We start from the raw sequence: 21,900 nt of genomic DNA, 5'->3' as shown, positions 1-21,900 counted from the left end.
AGAAGCTGGCCTTTTTGACCTAGGACTGGAGACGAGGGCGTGGCTATATGACACTGAGTTGGCCATCTGATGATATACGAAAGAAGAAGGTAGAAGAGTAGTAGAGATCAAAGTAGAGATATCTTACAAAAAAAATTGTCTGGTAAAAATGAAAGTTACTTATCATATACTACTTGAGTAAAACAAGAGATATCTTACTTCAAAACGACTCTGGTGAAAGTGAAAGTTACTTATCAGATACTACTTGAGAAAAAGCAGAGATATCTTACTAAAAAAACAAAAAAACACTTACCTTATTTCATAGTGGCCATTTTCCATCTGTGGGAAGGACGGCCGCCCCCCGACGAGTCCGTGCCTGGAAATATCGTCCTCTGCTCTTTTCCAATCTTGTTTGTGACGCCAAATATGTGGTGGAAAAATCACCCTGGAGAAGAGGTTCTTGTTACGAGACTTTATTATATAAATGACCTGAGTTTGTCTCTGCAGAGTACAAGACTGAATAATACACAGGATACACGGTGGTTGTATAGTCTTGGCTTCTCCGAGCCTTGTCCCTGACTACGCCTCCTTTTCTCCCAGTTGGGCTTCAGTTCAGTGTTTTCTTACTCAAACAGAATTATCCACATCGCTGTTTGACAGTTCAGAGTGTTGTTTTACCAAGTTGGCTAACTCTAGTTAGCATCTGGAAAGCACTGTACATTCTTCTCTGGGTCACATTGAGATTCACACACAACAATAATAAGTTGGGGATCAGTAAGTTTCCACTATAATCACATCATCACTTCATTACTTAATCACAGCATCACTTCATCAATTCATCACATCATCACTTCATTACATCATCACATCATCACTTCTTCACTTCTTCACTTTTTCACATCATCACATCATCACTTCTTCACTTCTTCACATCATGACATCATCACTTCATCACTTCATCACATCATCACATCATCACATCATCACTTCATCACTCCTCAACTGAACGTTGTGATCCGTCCATCTTTAGTAAGGCTGAAGCTGAGAGGAGGTATGGCCTGGAGGAGTTTTGGAGCTCCGCCCTGATGTCAGCAGGGCGGGGTGAGCCCCTCCTCCAGAAGGAAGTGATGTCACTGGTATCCATCCTGCCCTCGTCCAGCTCCTCCCCCCAGGTGGCTCCGCCTCCATCATCTCCTCTTCTTCACGGGGGGAGGAGCAGGAGAGCAGACCCACCTGTCCTCCCCCTGTCTCTCCATCATGCCCTCCTTCCTCTCCCTCTTCTCCGCTTCCTTCTTGGCCTCGCCCACTTGGCTCCGCCCTCCCGGCCGCCTCCTTGGCTTGGCGGATAGAGTTCATCCACTGCTGCTTGTTGAAGGCCTCGCTGGCCTGGAAGCAGTGAGTCTGCACCTCCCCTCCCCTGCTCCTCCAGGAGACCCGGAAGAAGTTCTTACCTGGTAGGAGGGGGAGAGGGAGAGGAGGAGGGGAGGAGGGGAGGAGAGGAGGAATGGGGGAGAGAAAGAGGGAAGGAGAGGAGAGGAGGAGGGGACGAGGAGGAGAGGAGGGGAAGAGGAGGGGAGGAGGAGAGGAGGAGGGGAGGAGGGGAAGGAAGGAAGGAAGGAAGGAGGGAGGGAAGGAAGGAAGGAGAGGAGGAGGGGAGGAGATGAGGAAAGACCAGTACACCAGTAAGTATCCTGTGCGGAGTCGAACTACTGACTGCGTTCAGTGTTGCTGAAGGCTCCCCGTAAGGACCCGCCCATCCTCACGGCTCCATCTGATATGTCTTCCAGCTCCAGCTGCCGGACCGGGATTGGCTGCTGGCAGAGCTGAAAGCTGATTGGATGATCGCCAAGCGAGAGACACCGGGTGATGACAAGGACGTCCTGAAAGAGGAAGACATGGAGCTTCTGGAGAGGGAGAGGGAGAGCGAGAGAGATAGACAGAGAGAGTGAGAGAGGGAGAGAGAGAGGGAGGGGGCAAGAGAGACAAGTTTAAAAACTAAAAATAAAATAATCACAGTATTTTAATGAACTATTCTCCAACACCAGCGATTCCCAATCTATGGGCCACGAGGGTATTGCATGTGGGCCGTCAAATCACGGGCAAAACACATAGATTTCATTGGAAAAAATAAAAGAATAACAAAAAAAATTATAATTTCATGGTATTTTTTCTTTAAAACCTTCACAAAAGCATCGTCACTGATAGAACTTCTGGTCAGTCGACTACATCCAAGCCGGATCACGATCCATGTGCACTTGTACATTTTTTAACTTGAGGTGAAAATAAAATGGATGTTTGGCAGCATCAGGCACTGAAAAGGAAAGAAGCCATTGGTACATCATCCACAAGCCACGTCCCCGCCTTTCAAACAAAAAAGAAAGGTTTGGAGAAAGTACAGCGCTGAATATTTACGGGCACAGAAGACGAAGCGTGAGCTGTTGAAGCTGTGCCTGGTGTGTTCTGAGGTTTTATCAAAGGAAGCTATGAAGCCATGTCAACTGCACCGTCACCTCCACACTAAACACCAACAGGACAGAGGAAGCGTCCAAACAGGTCGTCCGACTTATAACCAAACCTGCTAAGACACAAACAACCAGGGAGGATTGAATTGTTACTGCCACAGAAGAGACGGAGGAGGTGGTGTTGAAGAGATGGAGGAGGTGGTGTTGGAGAGATGGCGGAGGTGGTGTTGAGGAGATGGAGGAGGTGGTGTTGGAGAGAAGGTGTGAAAGACAATCAACCTCATCTCATGGTCTGATAACTCAGTCAAACGCAGGATTGACCAGATGGCAGAGAATGTGTCAGAACAGCTGATGACGAGTGTAGAGAGTCGTTTCTATGCCCTCCAACGGGATGAATCGACAGACATCACAAATCTGTCAAACCTGCTTGTCTATGTAAGGTATGAAAACAATGGAGAGATAAAAGAACACTTCCTGTTTTGCAAATCTTTACAGACACTTTCAACCGTTGAGGCCCTTTCTGATATTCTGAATGCGTTCATAGTTTTAAACAGGATTGATAGGTCCAAATGTGTGGGATGAGCACTGATGGGGCCCGTGCACTGATGGGGCTCGTGCACTGATGGGGCCCGTGTGATGCTGGGCCAGCACAGTGGAGCCATCACCCGGATGAAGGCTGTGGCTCCACTCGTAGCGTCCGTCCACTGCAGTATACACAGCGCAGCACTGGCTGTAAAGAAAATGTTGCAGATCTAAAGACTGTTCTAGATGAGGCGTCAGAGTCAACTTCATCAAAAGCCGCCCACTGCAATCACCTTTATTTCCTGTTTTATGTGACGAGATGGGCAGTGACCATAAGCAGCTTCTGTTATACACTAAAGTCCGTTGTCTCTCAAGGGGGAAGGTACTGATGCAACTCTTTGAATCGTGTGATGAGGTGAGGGTGTTTGTTCTCCACACAAAATTTGAACTCGCACACCACTTCTGTGAGTTTGAGTGGCTGGTTAAATTGGGATACCTGGACGAAATTTTCGGCCACTTAAATGGACTCAACCTCAGTCTCCACGGAAAAGCAGTGACCATGTTCAATGTCCAGAATAAAATAGAAGCGACCATGAGAAAAAAGGAGATGTGGGCCAGACGAGTTGACCGGTCAAACTTTGACTCGTTTGAGAATCTGTCAGATTTTTTGACAAAGGAAGAAATGTGTGTTCCTGCCCCGTGATCAATCATGTCAAAGAGCACCTGTACACTTTGAGGACCAAGCTGAATACTTCCCCATCCCAGATGTTCAGTGCAGCTGGATGGAAAACCCCTTCGCCAGCCACAGTGACGAGACCATCGCAGGCCTGAGCGCAACTTACCACCACTGCACTGTATGTATGAGGATGCATATGATTGTTAAAATATACATCCTCTGACAACGCACTGTTTGGCTCCTGTATTACTTCTGGTCGGATGTGGCCGCCAACACTGAGATTTTCAAGTGGGCTGTGAGTCCAAAAAGGATGGGAACCGCCATGCTACACATCTATAAACTATTTACTATAAAAACTATGATTTGATATAATACAGGTACTCCTCACTTAACCACCTGTTGAACTACCTGTTTAACCAGTGTTCAGATTTACAACCAGCTCTCTGACCAGTCTGTACTGTGTACAATACCAAGCATCCCATCACCCTTTATATACTACATACATTGTATATACTATATACACTATATACACTATATACACTATATATACTATATATACTATATACGCTATAACTATACACACTATATATACTTAATATACACTATATACACTATATTTACTTTATTCACTATATACACTATATATATATATATACTATATATACTATATACACTGTATATACACTATATATACCATATACACTATAAACACTATATATACTATATACACTATATATACTATATACACTATATATACTATATATACTATATACACTATAACTATACACACTATATATACTGAATATACACTATATACACTATATATACTATATACACTGTATATACTTTATTCACTATATACATACTATATATACTATATACACTGTATATACACTATATACACTATGTACATTGTATACATCTCATCACCGTTCTCAGTGTCAGTCTTGTTCCCGCAGTCTGTCAGTATTCACTACACTAGCATTCTCAATGGCCACGCCCCCTTACCATGAAATAACACAATATATATACTATATATACTATATATACTATATACACTAAAATACCAGCTACGCCCCCTTATCGTGAAATTAAGTGAGGAGTGAGGAGTACGTGTACTATTTACTAGACTGACTTATCTCTAGGGTGAGGTATTGGCTGAGAATAGGTCACGCTCACAATAACAACATGTTCTGCATTCACTCAGTCACTTCTACTACATCATTTACTCCTTTCCACTTTCACCAAACCCCATACAGGAACTTCATGCACAGCACTCCAGTACATACCTCCTGAAGCTTCAGTTCTCCTGAAGCTTCCATGTGTTGCATTTTATGCAAAAACATTATTAATCGTGGTTGTATGTGATTATCAGAAAAAAACTGTCTATGCTCAATACTTTTATGATGGATAAATACAAGCAAAACCATTGTGGTATAAACAGAAAAAGATGACCAAATATAAATCTCACTTATGGCAGGTGTGTGTTTACAATTTTTAGAATATAGTGAGTACAAGCTGGAACCACATGTGATCTATGGGGAGCACAGAGGCCTTTCCGTCTGCCTGTCTATCTGCTTGTCATACTCAATTCTCTCTCTTTCTCCCTCCCTCCCTCCCTCTCTCTATACCTCCCTCAACCCCCCCCCCCACCCTCTCTCTCTCTCTCCCCATGCCCTGCTGTCTCTCTCTCTCCTCCTGTCTCTCTCTCTAGGTCAGCAGGGTTCAGAGCATCATCACAGACATCAACAGACAGACAGGGGAGTCTGAGTGTCAGTACTACAAGCAACGTCTGTTGTACATGGAGTCATGCCGGAGCCACGCCCTGATCCAGCACTCCAGAGCGCTGAGCTGCCACGGGACGCTCAGGAGCCACAAAGGGGTTGTGAGTTCAACGCCGCGCTGCTGTCTATTCCGAGTGGTTGCACTGTAGCGGCCATCAGATGTCAGTTATTTCTGTTAGTAACCACCGTTGCCACGGCACCACTTCTCCTCGTACCACTTCACTACATGCGAATGCTAACAGCAGCTAGTGGCGCCATCTGGTGGCGCTGCATCGAAACTAGAATGGAAAAATTATGTCCAGTTTAACTTTAATAGCAGTAGTTTAATACAGGTACTCCTCACTTAACGACCGTGTTCTGTTCCTACAACCAGGTCGTTAAGTGAATTGGTTGATAAGCGAGGACCCCTGTTATTTCACGATAAGGGGGCGTGGCTGGTATATATAGTGTATACAGTATATATAGTTTATATAGTGTATATAGCATATATAGTATATATAGTGTTATTTCATGGTAAGGGGGCGTGGCCATTGAGAATGCTAGTGTAGTGAATACTGACAGACTGCGGGAACAAGACTGACACTGAGAACGGTGATGAGATGTATACAATGTACATAGTGTATATAGTGTATATACAGTGTATATAGTATATATAGTATGTATATAGTGAATAAAGTATATACAGTGTATATAGTATATATAGTGTATATAGTGTATATTCAGTATATATAGTGTGTATAGTTATAGTGTATATAGTATATATAGTATATATAGTGTATATAGTATATATAGTGTATATAGTATATATAGTGTTTATAGTGTATATGGTATATATAGTGTATATACAGTGTATATAGTATATATAGTATATATATATATATAGTGTATATAGTGAATAAAGTAAATATAGTGTATATAGTGTATATTAAGTATATATAGTGTGTATAGTTATAGCGTATATAGTATATATAGTATATATAGTGTATATAGTGTATATAGTGTATATAGTATATACAATGTATGTAGTATATAAAGGGTGATGGGATGCTTGGTATTGTACACAGTACAGACTGGTCAGAGAGCTGGTTGTAAATCTGAACACTGGTTAAACAGGTAGTTCAACAGGTGGTTAAGTGAGGAGTACCTGTATTATATCAAATCATAGTTTTTATAGTAAATAGTTTATAGATGTGTAGCATGGCGGTTCCCATCCTTTTTGGACTCACAGCCCACTTGAAAATCTCAGTGTTGGCGGCCACATCCGACCAGAAGTAATACAGGAGCCAAACAGTGCGTTGTCAGAGGATGTATATTTTAACAATCATATGCATCCTCATACATACAGTGCAGTGGTGGTAAATTGCGCTCAGGCCTGCGATGGTCTCGTCACTGTGGCTGGCGAAGGGGTTTTCCATCCAGCTGCACTGAACATCTGGGATGGGGAAGTATTCAGCTTGGTCCTCAAAGTGTGCAGGTGCTCTTTGACATGATTGATCACGGGGCAGGAACACACATTTCTTCCTTTGTCAAAAAATCTGACAGATTCTCAAACGAGTCAAAGTTTGACCGGTCAACTCGTCTGGCCCACATCTCCTTTTTTCTCATGGTCGCTTCTATTTTATTCTGGACATTGAACATGGTCACTGCTTTTCCGTGGAGACTGAGGTTGAGTCCATTTAAGTGGCCGAAAATTTCGTCCAGGTATCCCAATTTAACTTAATTTCACGATAAGGGGGCGTAGCTGGTATTTTAGTGTATATAGTATATATAGTATATATAGTATATATAGTGTTATTTCATGGTAAGGGGGCGTGGCCATTGAGAACGCTAGTGTAGTGAATACTGACAGACTGCGGGAACGAGACACTGAGAATGGTGATGAGATGAGAAGTATTCAGTTTATATACTATATATAGTGTATACAGTATATATAGTATATATAGTGTATATAGTATATGTAGTATATATAGTATATATTGTGTATATAGTGTATATAGTATATATATTGTATATACTGTAAGGTATATAGTGTATATAGTATATATAGTGTATATTGTATATATGGTGTATATAGTATATATAGTGTAGGATATATGGTGTATATAGTATATATAGTGTATATAGTATACATAGTATTCTTTATTAGTATTTCTGTTAGTGGTGGCCACAGTGGATCATCTGCCTCCAACACCTTGTGTTCTGTGCATCTTCCTCCCTGACACCAACCAGAGATCAGTAAGGACCCCCACCCAAACCATGAGGTTTCCTCCATGTAACGTCAGTAAAGACCCCCACCCAAAACTTGCACAACACACTGGTGTGACCAGTGATGGAGGTATGGAGCCAGGTGCCCGGGCGTGGTTGAACGCTGCCCACTGCTCCTGGCTGCTCCCGAGGAACAACAAGCCAGGACGGTTCAATGCAGATTAACCGCTTCACCAGCACCACCTGAAGTGTGTGTGTGTGTGTGTGTGTGTGTGTTGTGTGATAGTGAAACATTCTTCTTCTTCTTCTTCTTCAGAGCTGAATGATGCAGTCAAGGAGGCAGCACATGTCCTCATATTTGGTACTTTTCCTCCGTGAGTAAGATCCAAAAGCGTCCATGAGCCCTGGACCTGAGCTGAAGGTCAGCCTGTAGTGTCAACACCTCATCCTCCACCACAGAGCAGTTCAGATGGAGCAGTGTTGGAGTAAATCAACCTCAACCTCTTCCCTTGATGGGCAGCACATAAATGTAGAGATGGGCTCCAGTAAAGCGTCCTGAAAGCGTTTGTCAGCGTCAGACAGACAGTTTTCAATCTGCTCTGTGTCGCACTGTCACATGCCTTTCCTGGGTCTCCAGCTCTGGTGCCAGGTTTTCAAAGTTCCCCAAATCACGGCGCCGCAGCTTTGAGGACAGAAGTTGTGTTTGTCGTTTGAAAGCAGGAGCTGAAGTGATGGTGCTGAGCAGGGTTTACTCTTTTCCTCATTCAACATGTTTGTTTTGAAGGGCATGTGAGCTCCTGGCGCCTCCTGGTGTACATAGAGTTCATAGAGTGTGTAAAGGGTGATGAGATGAGACGCTTGGTCAACAGGTCGTTAAGTAACGAGTACCTGTAAATATTAATCAAAGGAATTAAAAACAACACTCCACCACGAGAGATGACATGACCACCGTGTGTCCTTTGTCTCAGTCCTGTGCTCTGCAGAGACAAACTCGGGTCTTTGTTTAGGAACCTCTTCTCCAGGGTGATTTTTTTTTCCAACACAACAGACAGACAGACAGGGTGACAAACAGACAGACACACGGACAGCTCACCGCCTCCTCCAGCAGCGGTCTGTCTGCGTGCTCGCTGGGCGTGTGCTTCAGGATCTCCCGGAGCAGCAGCGGATATTTGACCAATCGGCTGCGAGGGATGTCCAGGAAGTTCCACAGGTCCAACTTCCTGCTGAAGGGCGACAGGAGGCAGCGCTGCAGGAAGTCGTGCACGCGTGTGTCACGCTGCCGCCGGTCCAGCAGCGCCTTGGCAGCCACCTGGTTGCAGCAGTAGGCGGTGTAGGCCTGCAGGCAGGGCAGCTGGGGGTCAAAGGTCAAAATGCCAAACATGTCATTCAGCCATGGAACAACAACAACAACAACTTGTCAAATGTCATGAAGCTGACCTCGCTCTGGATCCTGATCGGTCAGTGCATCAACCAGCGCTCAGTTATATCTGAATAATGACGCTGTGCGTTCATAACGACCGTTACCACGGCAACCACTTTTCCTGGTTTCACGTGCCTCGAACCACTCCGCTACATGCTAATGCTAACACTAGGTAGTGGCGCTGCATAGGAACTACAGTGGAAGACTGGAAGCAACCTCCCATTCAGCTTCCACGTGGTGTCCAGGCTGAGATCCAGAACAGGAAGTAGTTTGTGTTTCATTCACATGTGGGTGAATAGTTCACGGCAGTGTTGACAGTGGAAGCTCTTATACCAAACATACTAGTTATAAACTAGTCACACTAGTTATAAACTAGTCATACTTGTTATACATCCTTCTCAGTGTATAATTGTATTTAGTTAGTAGTGTGTAATAATCCGGATACTAGTTCTAAACTAGTCATACTAGTTCTAAACTAGTCATACTAGTTCTAAACTAGTAATGCTAGTCATAAACTAGTCATACTAGTTATACTAGTTATAAACTAATAATGCTAGTCATAAACTAGTCATACGAGTTATAAACTAGTCATACTAGTTATACTAGTTATAAACTAATAATGCTAGTCATAAACTAGTCATACGAGTTATAAACTAGTCATACTAGTTATACTAGTTATAAACTAGTAATGCTAGTCATAAACTAGCCATACTAGTCATAAACTAGTCATACTAGTCATAAACTAGTCATACAAGTTATACTAGTTATAAAATAGTAATGCTAGTCATAAACTAGTACATACTAGGTATAAATCCGTCTCAGTGTATTATTGTATTCAGTTAGTAGTGTGTAATAATCATGATAATGTGCAGCCAGACGCTAGTTATCTCTAGTAACCTCCTGGTCGCTGGGGTTAGTTAGTGGTGACATCCTCTGTGACACGGCCCCTCCCTCACCCAGTGTGTGAGGGTGAGCCCCACGTGCTCCGTGCAGCCGTCAGCTCTTCTGGCCTCCTCAAGCCACCTCAGGAGATCTGCAATTAAAGGAGAGTTCCACTGCGAGCCACTGATCAGGTAACATCAAGTCAAGTGCTGGTGTGTGTGTGTGTGTGTACCTTCATGCAGTGGTATTAGTGAGTCAATAGATCCAAATATCTGGTTTAGTTCGTCTTCAGACATGATGGACAGCTTGAGCATTGGGTCCCGGTATGCCTAACACACACACACACACACACACACACACGGTGAAGCAGTGTAGATGGTGCTGATCTGAGCTCCAGGCAGAGGAAGGTGAGGAAGGTGAGGAAGGTGAGGAAGGTGAGGAAGGTGAGGAGGAGGATCCAGACCTTCTTTGCCAGCTGCAGATCTTCCACCAGGTCTTGCTCGCCCTGCGCCAGTTCAAACATCGCCTGGAGAGAGAGAGAGAGAGAGAGAGAGATGTTCGAGGTGTTGTAGTGGCAGTATCGCAAGAGCATAGCAGTATAGTAGTATATTAGTAGTAGTCATATCATAGTAGTATAGTAGTAGTTATATAGTAGTTTAGTGGTATAATCATAGTATAGTAGTAGTTGTTATAAAGTAACATTAGTAGTATAGTAGTATAGAAGTAGTAGTTATATAGTGAAATTAGTAGCACAGTTGTAGTATTTATATAGTAGTAGCAGATATAGTAGTGGTAGTAGTAATAGTAGTTATATAGTAGAGGTATAGTAGTAGTTCAGTAGTATTTACGTATTAGTAGTATAGTAGTTATATAGTGTAGTATAGTAGCAGTATATGGTAGTATTTATATAGTAGTATCAGTAGTATAGTAGTAGTATTTAAATAGCAGTATTAGTAGTATAGTAGTAGCAGTTATATGGTAGTAGTATAGTAGTAGTACCTCCTGTCTTCGTATTTCCCTGGCGCTCAGTGTCTCTCCTCCCTGTTGGACATCGAAGGTCTCAGTCCACAGTTTGCTGTCGCGACGCTTGGTCTCCGCACGCACCGAGGGGGGCGGGGCCTCTGTCCGGCTGACGCCACGGAAACTGATGGAACACTGGGCAGTGGGGAGGTTGGGGGGGTGCGGGGGGTATACGGAATATACTTTTATGGCAGTTTGGCCTCTGTCACAGAGACACAGATGACGGGTTGTAGACACAGTATATTGTAGAGAGTGGGCCAGGTGGAACAAGCCAGGAGCAGATGGACATGTGTCATGACACAGGCTCATCTCCTGAGTGAGTGTGGGGACGGAGGTTTTACCTGCTGCTCCTTACACCAACCAACCAGCAACAGGTATGTAGCCACTCTGATCCTGGCTCCCCAATTATCTGGAACCAGGACAGGTGTGGCTGCTCAAACCACACCATCCCCACACTACAATAACATAACAACACAATAACACAATAACACAATAACACAACAACATAACAACATAAGGATTCTGGATTCTTCATAGGACTAGTTGTTAAAATCCCTAAATTTCAGCACAACAATTGAGAGGGTTGGGAATGTCATCCTGGGAGGGGTGAGTTTTTGCACAGATCACGTGGTGTCACCAATGCGACACATCTTCAGTTGTGTGCCCCGGCTTCATTGGGTGTTTCGGCCATTTACCACAAGACAGCCTCTGCCGAGGTTGGCCCACCACAGGTAGATCAGGCCTGAGTGTGTGTCGCAAGATGGCACCAACATGATTATTTGGCAGCCCATGTTGCGTCCCTCCGCTTCAGCCACAGCCAGTGACTGCTCCGCTCGGCTGCAGTGGCATGTTCTTTGATCGCCTTCCTTTGGGCCTGCCCTCTGATCCCTACCTCCTTCAAGAGCCTTGTGGTGAACTTGGCTACAAAACCTCCGCAGCCCAACTCCACTGGCCCCACCTTCACGTTCCAGCCCCGCCCCTCTGGCTCTGCTGCTAAGTTGGCATACCGCAGCCTCTTCCGGTCGAATGCCTCATCGATGGCCTCCTCCCATGGGACAGTCAGCTCAACGATAAAGACTCGCCGGCAGGACTTGGACCAGAGGAGAGGATCTGGGCGCAGGTTGGTAACTGCAATTTCAGGTGGGAAAGTGAGCCTCTGGCTGAGGTCTACCCGCATTTCCCAATCCCGGGCTGCGTTCAGTGGGCCAGAGTCTGGGAGTGATGGCTTGGTCCGCCGTTTCTCCCCTTCCCGCATGAAGGTTGTTCTCCGTGGGAAGGTAGTATGGGCATTTAGAGGCATGGCGTTGGTGGTTACCCTCTTGTTCTCGATTTCGGCAGCCAAGCATTTCAGCACTTGGTTGTGGCGCCAGGTGTATCTTCCTTGCGTTAAGTTGGTCTTGCAACCCACCAAGATGTGTTTGAGGGTTGCTGGGGCTGCACACTGGAGACAGGCTGGGTCCTCTCCATACCAGAGATGTAGGTTGGTTGGGGAGGGCAGGACATCATAAGTGGCCCTGACGATGAAACTTAGCCTATTCGACTCCATGCCCCACATCTCGCTCCATGTAATTTTCCTCCTCTCCACGCCATCCCACTTCATCCGGCGGCCTTGCTGGGCTTGAGAAACTGCCTTGGCACACCTGGCTGCTTCCTCCTGGTGGCGCACCTCCTCCACAACCATGTGCCGCCGTTCGGTTGGAGTAGCCTTTTGCCATGTGGGTGTTGTTGCCAAGCCAAGGCCCCCTCTGCCATGTTGGACATGCCCCACTACATCCCGGTGCCTGAGGGCCGTCTTTGCCACCGCAACTGCTGCCGTAAGCTTCCATTTCCTCCCCGTTGTTAGGGTTGGAGCAGCACCTCTGACAAATGAATCCCGGGATTCTGTGAGAGTCATCTCCAGCCTTGATTTGGTACATTTGTACTCCTCCACCAGGCTTGAGATTGGCAGGGTGAGGGTTCCGCTGCCATACAGGCCAATGCTGGTAAGGCATCTCAGCAGTCCAAGCCACTTCCTCACTTGTGCATTTACTTGCCTTTCTAGCCGATTGGCATGGGATAGAGTGACCTCATAGATGGAAATTGGCCACATGAGACGGGGCAGCAGCCCAAACTGAAAGCACCACAGCTTCAGCTTCCCGGGGAGAGCAGTGTTGTTGATCTGCTTGAGGCCACTGATTGTATCCTGCCAGAGTTGTTCCACCTGCTTCGAGTCTTTGAGTTCTGCGCAATACCAGCGGCCAAGGCTTTTGATAGGCTTCTCCAGAACTGTTGGTATTGGCTCGTTGTCGACATGGAACCTCTCATTGGCAAGCTGGCCTTTGACAATGGAGATACTGCGGGATTTGCTGGGTTTAATCTCCATTCGTGCCCATTTGATGTTTCCCTGGAGTTTATCCAGCAGGCGTTTGGTGCATGCGTTTGTTGTTATTGTTGTTATGTCGTCCATGTACGCCCTGATTGGAGGAAGACGTAGCCCGCTCTTCAACCGTTCCCCTCCAACCACCCGTTGGGATGCTCGAATAATAAGCTCCATTGCCATGGTAAACGCCAGTGGAGAGATGGTGCAGCCCGCCATTATGCCTATCTCGAGGTGCTGCCAGGCAGTTGTAATGGCCTGTGCTGTAACACAGAACTGGAGGTCTTGGAAGTAGGCTTTGACCAGCCTTGTGATACCCTCTGAGACTTGGAAGAAGTTGAACGCATGAGGCACTGACCCGAAGGCATTGGCAAGATTTAAGAAAACCACATGCAGGTCTTTCTTCTCCTTCTTGGCTGCCTGTACCTGGTGCCAGATGACATTTGTGTGTTCCAGCCATCCTGAGAATCCACTTATCCCTGCCTTCTGCACTGAGGTGTCGACAAAGTTGTTCTTCTGCAAGAATACTGAGAGCCTCTGGGCCACAACCCTGAAAAATATCTTTCCTTCCACATTCAGGAGGCTGATCTGGCGGAACTGATTGATGGTTGAGGAATTCTTCTCTTTGGGAATCAGGATCCCTCCTGCCTATTGCCATGCCTTTGGTATAATTCCTTTTTCCCATGCCACTTTCATGAGCTTCCAGAGGTACTTCAAGACGCCCGGCGTGTTCTTATAGAGCCTATATGGAACGCCATTGGGCCCAGGGGCTGAGGCTGTTCTTGCCCGCTTTACTGTGCTCTCAACTTCGCTCCAAGTAGGGGGCCTTGTTTCCAGCTGGTGCTCAGGTGGTTGAATTGGTGGCATGTCATCCGGAATGCTGGCTGGCACATGCCTCTGGTTGTCGGAGTAGGTCTTCCTCAGGTGCTCCTCTAGTTCCCTTATGGGTACTTTGAGGGTCCCAGTTTTCTCCTTGACAAAGAGGTCTTTGACAAACTTGTAGGGATCTCTGTAGAAGGCAGTCCTCGTTCGCTCTTTCTTCTTATGTTGCTTTCTCAAGCATTCTGCTCTTTGCAGTGTTGCAAGACGCTGCTTGATGTCGCCCTGTAGTGCATCAAGTCCTTTCCTTTCCACTACTGTGGCCTTCCTCCATTGTTTCCTCAGGTTCCTTCTTTCACAAGTCGCTCGATCTGTTGTTGTCTCCTGGACTTGAGATTTGCTGATGGATCTTTCTGTGTCTGAAGGTTCGTAGTTTTCACCCCAAATCTCTCCGCTCCATAGCTGTAAATGATCTCTCCGATCTTGTCCCGCTTTCTTTCCACGCAGCCTTTCAGACCTTCTAGAATATGGACAAGGTCTGTGTCTGTGCTTTCCCACTCCTTTTTCTGGCAGGATTTAGGCCACAAGACTAGAGGCTTCCGTCCATTCATCTTCCTCTCTACTGCTGTCTGTGGCTGGGTGGGCTCTGGAATCATGTCCGTTGGTGGATCTGTGCTTGGTTGAGCTTCGTCATGGGTTCTGATACCCTGTGGACTGTGGTGAATATCCTGCCGCTGGCCTTCACTCAACTGATTTGCCCTACCTCTGAGAAAGTAGTGGTCTAAGGCACTTTTTCCTGCCCTGGTGGATCTTGAGACCCTTCTCTGATGTTACCTTTTTCCAGCCACAGATGCAGCTTTTTAGCTTGTGTCTCGCCAGTGCTTTTACTCCGTCAACTACCTTGCTGAACATTTGATTCGTTGTCGTTTCCGTTCCAGGGTCGGTTACCGTGTGGTCCGCCGACGAGTCATCTTCTGCCCCCACTCTCGCAGACTCAAGGGGTGTTTTTCATTTTGAACTTTTCGTAGCCATTGTTGGGTGGATCCAAGACACTGTGTAGTGAAAGGCTCCTGCTAACATGGGTAGCTAACCCATGCCAGCCCCGTTGGGATCTGTTCCCTCCTGCCAGCAGTCTCTTCAGGCCGTCACCAGGTCTTTCCCGGGTTGTCAGCTGCCCTTTCGCAGCGGCCACTGGTTTTGACACCAGATATCAGGATTCTTCATAGGACTAGTTGTTACAATCCCTACATTTCAGCACAACAATTGAGAGGGTTGGGAATGTCATCCTGGGAGGGGTGAGTTTTTGCACAGATCACGTGGTGCCACCAATGCGACACATCTTCAAATGTGTGCCCCGGCTTCATTGGGTGTTTCGGCCATTCACCACAAGACAGCCTCTGCCGAGGTTGGCCCACCACAGGTTGATCAGGCCTGAGTGTGTGTCACACACCGGCACCAACATGATTATTTGGCAGCCCATGTTGCGTCCCTCCGCTTCAGCCACAGCCAGTGACTGCTCCGCTCGGCTGCAATGGCAAGTTAACAGCATAACAACATAATAACATAATAACACAACAACATAACAACATAACAACATAACAACATAATAACATAATAGCATAATAACACAATAACACAATAACACAATAACATAACAACATAATAACACAATAACACAATAACAACATAATAACACAATAACACAACAACATAACACAACAACATAATAACACAATAACATAACAATATAACACAATAACACAATAACATAACAACATAACAACATAATAATATAACAACATAATAACATAACAACATAACAACATAACAACGTAACAACATAACAACATAATAACATAATAACACAACAACATAACAACACGACAACATAACAACATAACAACACAACAACATAATAACATAACAACATAACAACATAATAACATAATAACACAATAACATAATAACATAACACCAAACTGAAGCCAAGGAGAATACCTACCCCCCCCCCCCCCCCCACCAAGCAGAGAACATAAAGGAAAAAAATCCTAAAATACAGACTCTAAAATAGGGTTACTATACCTTAAACAAAAAAATGTCAAAAAAAAATTAACTGGCCCCCTTCAAGCGGACCTGGTACCCCGGAACACTGCAGTGGACTGGCTTCCTTCCCCCAGAGCGACGAGCGTGGGACCTCAAGCTGCTGTGCTGGCTGGTGAAGGCGTGTCCGGTCTTGGCTGTCGCGGGGGCTGCTTGGAGGGGTGGCCTGGCTGCTGGGCTGCTGGATGGTCCCAGCAGTGGCTGCTGGGTGGAGAAGCTAGCTGCCAGTGGTAACCTGTGCTGGTTGCTGCGCCTGAATCGCGTTGAATCGCTGGTGGCCCCAGGGTGTCTTCGGACAGCCCTTCTGTGTCCCTTCCCTGTGCCGGAGAGTCCCTGTTCAGGTACCAGTGTGGCACTTGCCACCCAAGTTGCATGTTTAGGGCCCTCCGGCACAGAGACACAGAAGACGGGGGGTTGTAAACACCACTTAATGGTAGAGAGTGGGCTAGCTGGAACAAGCCAGAAGCAGATAGAACATGTCATTACACGGGCTCCTCCTGAGTGTGTGTGGGGATGTGGGTTTTAACCTGTTGCTCATTACACCAACCAACCAGCAACAGCTATGTAGCCACCCTGATCCCAATCACCTAGATCCAGGTCAAAGTTGTGGTGTGGGGATGGTGTGGTTGAGCAGCCACACCATCCCCACACCACAACTTTATTTACCTCCACTGCAGAGTACCAGGTCTTTATTGGAATTAGGCTTTCTGTTGAATAATAATATTTAATCATATTTTTGTATCATTGTACATCCATGTAAACACATGTTGGGTGTTAAAGGAGAGAGCTTTGCGACTCTAAAAGTCACACATGTGGTGGTAGCCCATGGGGGAATTACAGTTTTATGAGTTCACCTTGAACACACAACTTCCTGCTTGGAGCGCTGAAAGCGCTCAGGGCGGGGCGTCTGCCCCAAGAGGCGATCTGCTACACAGCAGCAGGAAATGGAGTAAATTAAATACATCTACAATAAAAACACTGTTTTTAATGGCTTTCTTTGAGGGCGGGGTTCCGGTCTCTATTTGAGGCTTTCTATGTGTTGGTGTAGACCATGCCCCAACATTTATTAGAGGCCCAGTTTATATTTGAGAAAACACGGTATTAACCAGTCTCTAGGTATGGAGCAAGGATAATCACCCTCCTCTCACCCCCCTGACCCGCTTCTCACCCTCCCTCACCCCTGGCTCCTTACCTGCAGGTTCTGTCTGATCCTCTTCAGCGATCCAGTTCTAACGGGAGGAAGGAGGTTGATGAGGGAGGAAACTCTGGAGACTGACTTATTACATTTAGAGGGAGGTTCCTGGAGAGGGGAAGGAGGAGGAGAGAGAGAGATAAGTTCATATTTTTGCATTCCAGTAACATGCTGGTTACCATGGTTACTGTTGCTATGGGCATTATGTGAAGATAGAGAGTTGAGGAAAGTTGTAATGTGTAGTTTCCACCACTAGAGGACGCTTTGGAGCCATGTGATAGTAGCACTGAATACAGATCAATGCACGTCATGGATTGATGCTAATCCAACACAGAGATATACACTACTCACAAAAAGTTAGGGATATTGGGCTTTCGGGTGAAATTTCAGGATGAACCTAAAATGCACGATAACCTTTACAGGTGAACTTCATTTGACCTTCTCTAAGCTTTTGAATGCACATGTCCACCTGTTCAATGTCTCAGTACTTTTTGCACAACTTGCTGTTCTCTAACAAGGAGCTGAACGGAAAAATTCACAACAGGTGTTTGATCCATAAATCCACCAATAAATGTCCTGGTTCAATTAGAGTTGGTATTGAAACAGTCCTCTTCATCATGCTGTTCACATGTTGACATCATGAGACCAAGACCACACCAACAACTGATCAACAGCACCTCGCCTGGCGAGGCTTCAAACAGGATGTTGTCAGAGGGAAGTGGCCACTGAGCTTAGAGTGTCACAGAGTGTCATCAGCAGGTTGCAACAGAGATACAGAGACTGGAAGAGTCACAGAAAGGCATAGAAGTGGACGTCCTTTGGCCACATCCCACACTGATGAGCGCTTCATTGTGAACAGTGCCCTGAGGAACCGCATGATGATGCCACTCAACTCCAGGCACATTTAAGGGAGGTAAGTGGCACCAAGTGTCACGTCAGACCATTCAAAACCGTTTACATCAGCGTGGTCTGCGTGCTAGACCACCTGCAAGGGCACCTGACCACACCACCAGGCACATGCATCATCATCTTGCATGGGCCAGGGAGCATTTAGGCTGGACGAGAGGATGGCCGCCAACGATGATGGAGACGTCAAGGAGAGCGCTACGCATCAGCCACTGTTGTCACCAGACGAGCCTTTGGTGGTGGTGGTGTTACAGTGTGGGCAGGTGTGTCTGGTCAATACAGAACTGCCCTACACTTTGTGAATGGTACAGTGACAAGCCCATACTACCTGAATGACATCATTCATCCAGTCATTGTGCCCCTGCATGAACAACACAGGCCTCATTTCGTCTTCATGGACGACAACGCTCCAGCTCATGGAGGAGGCATCATTAGGGAACGGCTGCTGGAGACTGGGGCACCTCAAATGGAGTGGCCTGCACTTTCTCCAGACCTGAATCCCATAGAAAACCTATGGGATGAGCTGAGTGGCCGTGTAGAGGCTCGTAACTCTGTACCCCAGAACCTCAATGACCTGAGGGCCCCCTTCAAGAAGAGTGGGGGGCCAGGCCTCAGCAGACAATAAGTCGACTTGTGAACAGCTTGAGACGTCCTTGTCAAGCTGTAACTGATGCTCAAGGCCACATGACAAGTTATTGAGACGTTGACATTTGTTGTTGTGGTAAACCCACCACTGTTGTTGGCTTTTGTTTCAATACATTGTTTGAGATGAGGAAATCACCATTGTATCTTCTACTTAAATGCTCTACTTTCATCATATCATATCACTGGAGCGTGAACTTTTTACATTTTCCATTAATTTCACCCGAAAGCCAAATATCCCAAACTTTTTGTGAGTAGTGTATATATGTATAATATTATATATATATAATATATATAATATACCAATATAACATTTGCAGTGTATAAATATAAATAAATATTGGTCTGTGAGGATGTTATTTTTATTATTATCATTATTATTATTGTTATTATTATTATTATTTATAATAATAATAATAATAATAATGATATTATTATTATTATTATTATCATTTTTCAGAAATGTCCAGGTGGTTTTAGTTACATGTAATAAAAAATATTTTTTAACACATGGCAACTTATTCTACAGGCTTAATGTTGCAGTTTGCAATATTATAAAAGTGAGTTCAATCAACACAAGTTCCTTGTTTCACTGCACGAGGAGGCAGACAGGAAGTTCACCTCACTGACTTCCTGTCTGGAATATACTATCTGCTCAGTGCTGCCCCCTGCTGGGCGTCCGAGGGAAGGCTGGAATTCAGGACAACTTGAACTATCGTACAGTGTGTGTGTGAGTGACAGGAAGTGACATCAGAGACAGGAGGGTGGTTCTCTTCTCCCACTGTTCAACCACACCTCAAATTCAGCTCTTCAGAAGCGCTAGGCTAGCTGATCCCCTCTGCAGCCTTGTACTGAGCTAGCACAGTTAGCATCACTATACGAAACACACAGGGAGGAAACTTGGACAATGGCGTCATACTGGATCCAGAAGGTTCCTGGGGGACATGGAGAATTCACCAACGATTTTGGCCCCAGGACTTGAGGAGCTGCTGAGTGGAACCATGTTGCCTAGCAACAGAACATCTTTCCATACTGTGTTCAAAAGGCCCTTCCCACACAGTCTGAAGCCCACCCATTCAATCTGAAACCCCATCCACCTAGGACGAAGCCCCACCCATAAAATCTGAAGCAGAATTTACCAGAACCAGTCTGGAATTATCTGTGCTGACTTTGTTTTCTAGTTCCGTTGACGACCATGTTTGGACACACTGTGTTGCTGTTCCCCAAGCAGTGGTGAGCAGTGAGACTGACTGCCTGCTTGTCTGAACTACCACAACGTCTATCGTAACCACGGTATCCAAGCCCAACCATTTCTTTGAATTTTGGTTGAACTCACATTGACGTCGAGACAGAAACTGAGGGAGTCAACATCCCTGGTCTGTTTCCTCTTCCTCTAGAAAGCACACAGAGTAGATTAGTTAGATTAGTTCAGATTAGAGAATATAAATGCTAGTAAAATGGGGAGAAGAGGCAGAGATGGAGAGGAATGGGGCGGTGGAAGGAGGGGCTGAAGAGAGAAGGAGGACAAAGGAGTGTCATGATACTGTCACGAGTGCTGTCTGGTGAACCCAAACGTAGGACACTACGGATGCTCAGGAGCAGGTGCAGAAGATCAAGGGTTTGTTGCAGGAGGAGGAGATTACACAGCGGGCTCGAAGGTGAGGCAGGAAGATCAGGCAGTAATGTCCGGACAGGAAGGTCAGGCAGGAAGATAAGGCAAGAAGGTCAGGACAGGAAGGTCTGGAGGGAAGTTCAGACAGGAAGATCAGGGCAGGAAGCTCAGGTAGGAAGGTCTGGAGAGGAAGATCAGGGCAGGAAGGTCAGGCAGGAAGATCAGGGCAGGAAGGTCAGGCAGGAAGATCAGGGCAGGAAGGTCAGGCAGAGAGATCAGGGCAAGAAGGTCAGGAGGGAAGGTCAGGACCGGAAGTTCAGGCAGGAAGATCAGGGCAGGAAGGTCAGGCAGGAAGATCAAGGCAGGAAGGTCAGGGCAGGATGGTCAGGACAGGAAGATAATGCAGAGTATATACTGTTTATATACTGTATATACAGTATATATACAATATATACTGTATATGAATTGTATATACTGTATATACTGTATATATACACAACCCAAAAAGGTCATTTGTGTGTTAATTACATTTTACTATAAGTGATAGCACTACGGTTTCTACTAGCAATACCACAAGTAATACTATAAGTACTACTTGTACTTGCACTATAATTATAGTGTGTTATACTACTACACACTCTACTCACCTTGTAGAAAATAAACAGACAACATCCCATAATTATCAGAGGGTTTATCTCCTGTTTGAAATGCCTCCTCTTCTCTCTGTTCTTCCTCTCCTCCCCCTCCTCCTCTTATATGGCTTCTTCCTCTCCTCTTCTTCTCTCTCCTCTTCTTCTCTCTCTTCTTCTTCTCTCGCCTCTTCCTCTGCTCCTCCTCAGGATGAACATAGAACTCTAAGTTTAATTCTTCAGTTTCACCTTCTCTCCTTTTCTTTTTCTCCACCTTCACTTACTGTTTTTCACTGCGCTCTTATTCTCTCTCTCTCAGTCTGGACACAATGGAACCAGAGACCCTGTGTGTGTGTTTGTCCAGCCCACTTCCTGTTTTCCAAACAGGAAATGACCGTCGTCGGGGGAAACCAACCCTCTCTAAAATTAGTTGCTGAGGAGGAAGTCACCTAGCAATGTTCACCTGACGTCCAGATCCAAACACAGCTCAGCTCCTCTGGACCAGAGGTCTTCAGGGGTCTGCCAAACCCGAGCCCCCAAGGCCCGACCCGACGGTGCCTGTGAGCAAGGCACCCTCCCCCTGGTACCGTATTTGTCCTCTCTGACCTGGTATCCACATACTGTTGCAATGGCATCACTCAGTCAGTCTCATTTCTGATTCAGATTCTGATTCAGTCTGCAAACAATGCTGCTT

The 21,900-nt window shown here is 45.7% G+C and overlaps 1 protein-coding gene across 3 annotated transcripts; it reads right to left on the bottom strand.

Annotated features, from left to right (window-relative positions):
* Positions 1-444: 444 nt before the first annotated feature.
* Positions 445-21,509, bottom strand: arhgef3 (Rho guanine nucleotide exchange factor (GEF) 3). Of its 3 annotated transcripts, none has more exons than XM_080000658.1 (10): positions 21,225-21,509; positions 20,302-20,358; positions 17,418-17,525; positions 10,930-11,085; positions 10,394-10,456; positions 10,163-10,259; positions 10,005-10,081; positions 8,722-8,979; positions 1,694-1,883; positions 445-1,430 (listed from the first exon to the last, which is right to left on the bottom strand). In XM_080000658.1, exons 1-10 carry the CDS (start codon positions 21,252-21,254, stop codon positions 1,006-1,008), a joined length of 1,461 nt encoding a protein of 486 aa, XP_079856784.1. In that variant the 5' UTR covers positions 21,255-21,509; the 3' UTR covers positions 445-1,005. The 3 variants fall into 3 exon arrangements, with proteins under 3 accessions (XP_079856784.1, XP_079856785.1, XP_079856786.1); XM_080000660.1 differs by having other exon boundaries at positions 1,210-1,430; positions 1,743-1,883; XM_080000659.1 differs by lacking the exon at positions 20,302-20,358.
* Positions 21,510-21,900: the final 391 nt, after the last annotated feature.

The sequence above is a fragment of the Zeus faber genome (genome assembly GCF_960531495.2).
Source record: "Zeus faber genome assembly, chromosome: 5".
Classification (NCBI taxonomy): Eukaryota; Metazoa; Chordata; class Actinopteri; order Zeiformes; family Zeidae; genus Zeus; species Zeus faber.
The sequence above is the reverse complement of the archived record's forward strand: the minus strand, read 5'-3'. Positions and strand labels throughout refer to the sequence as shown.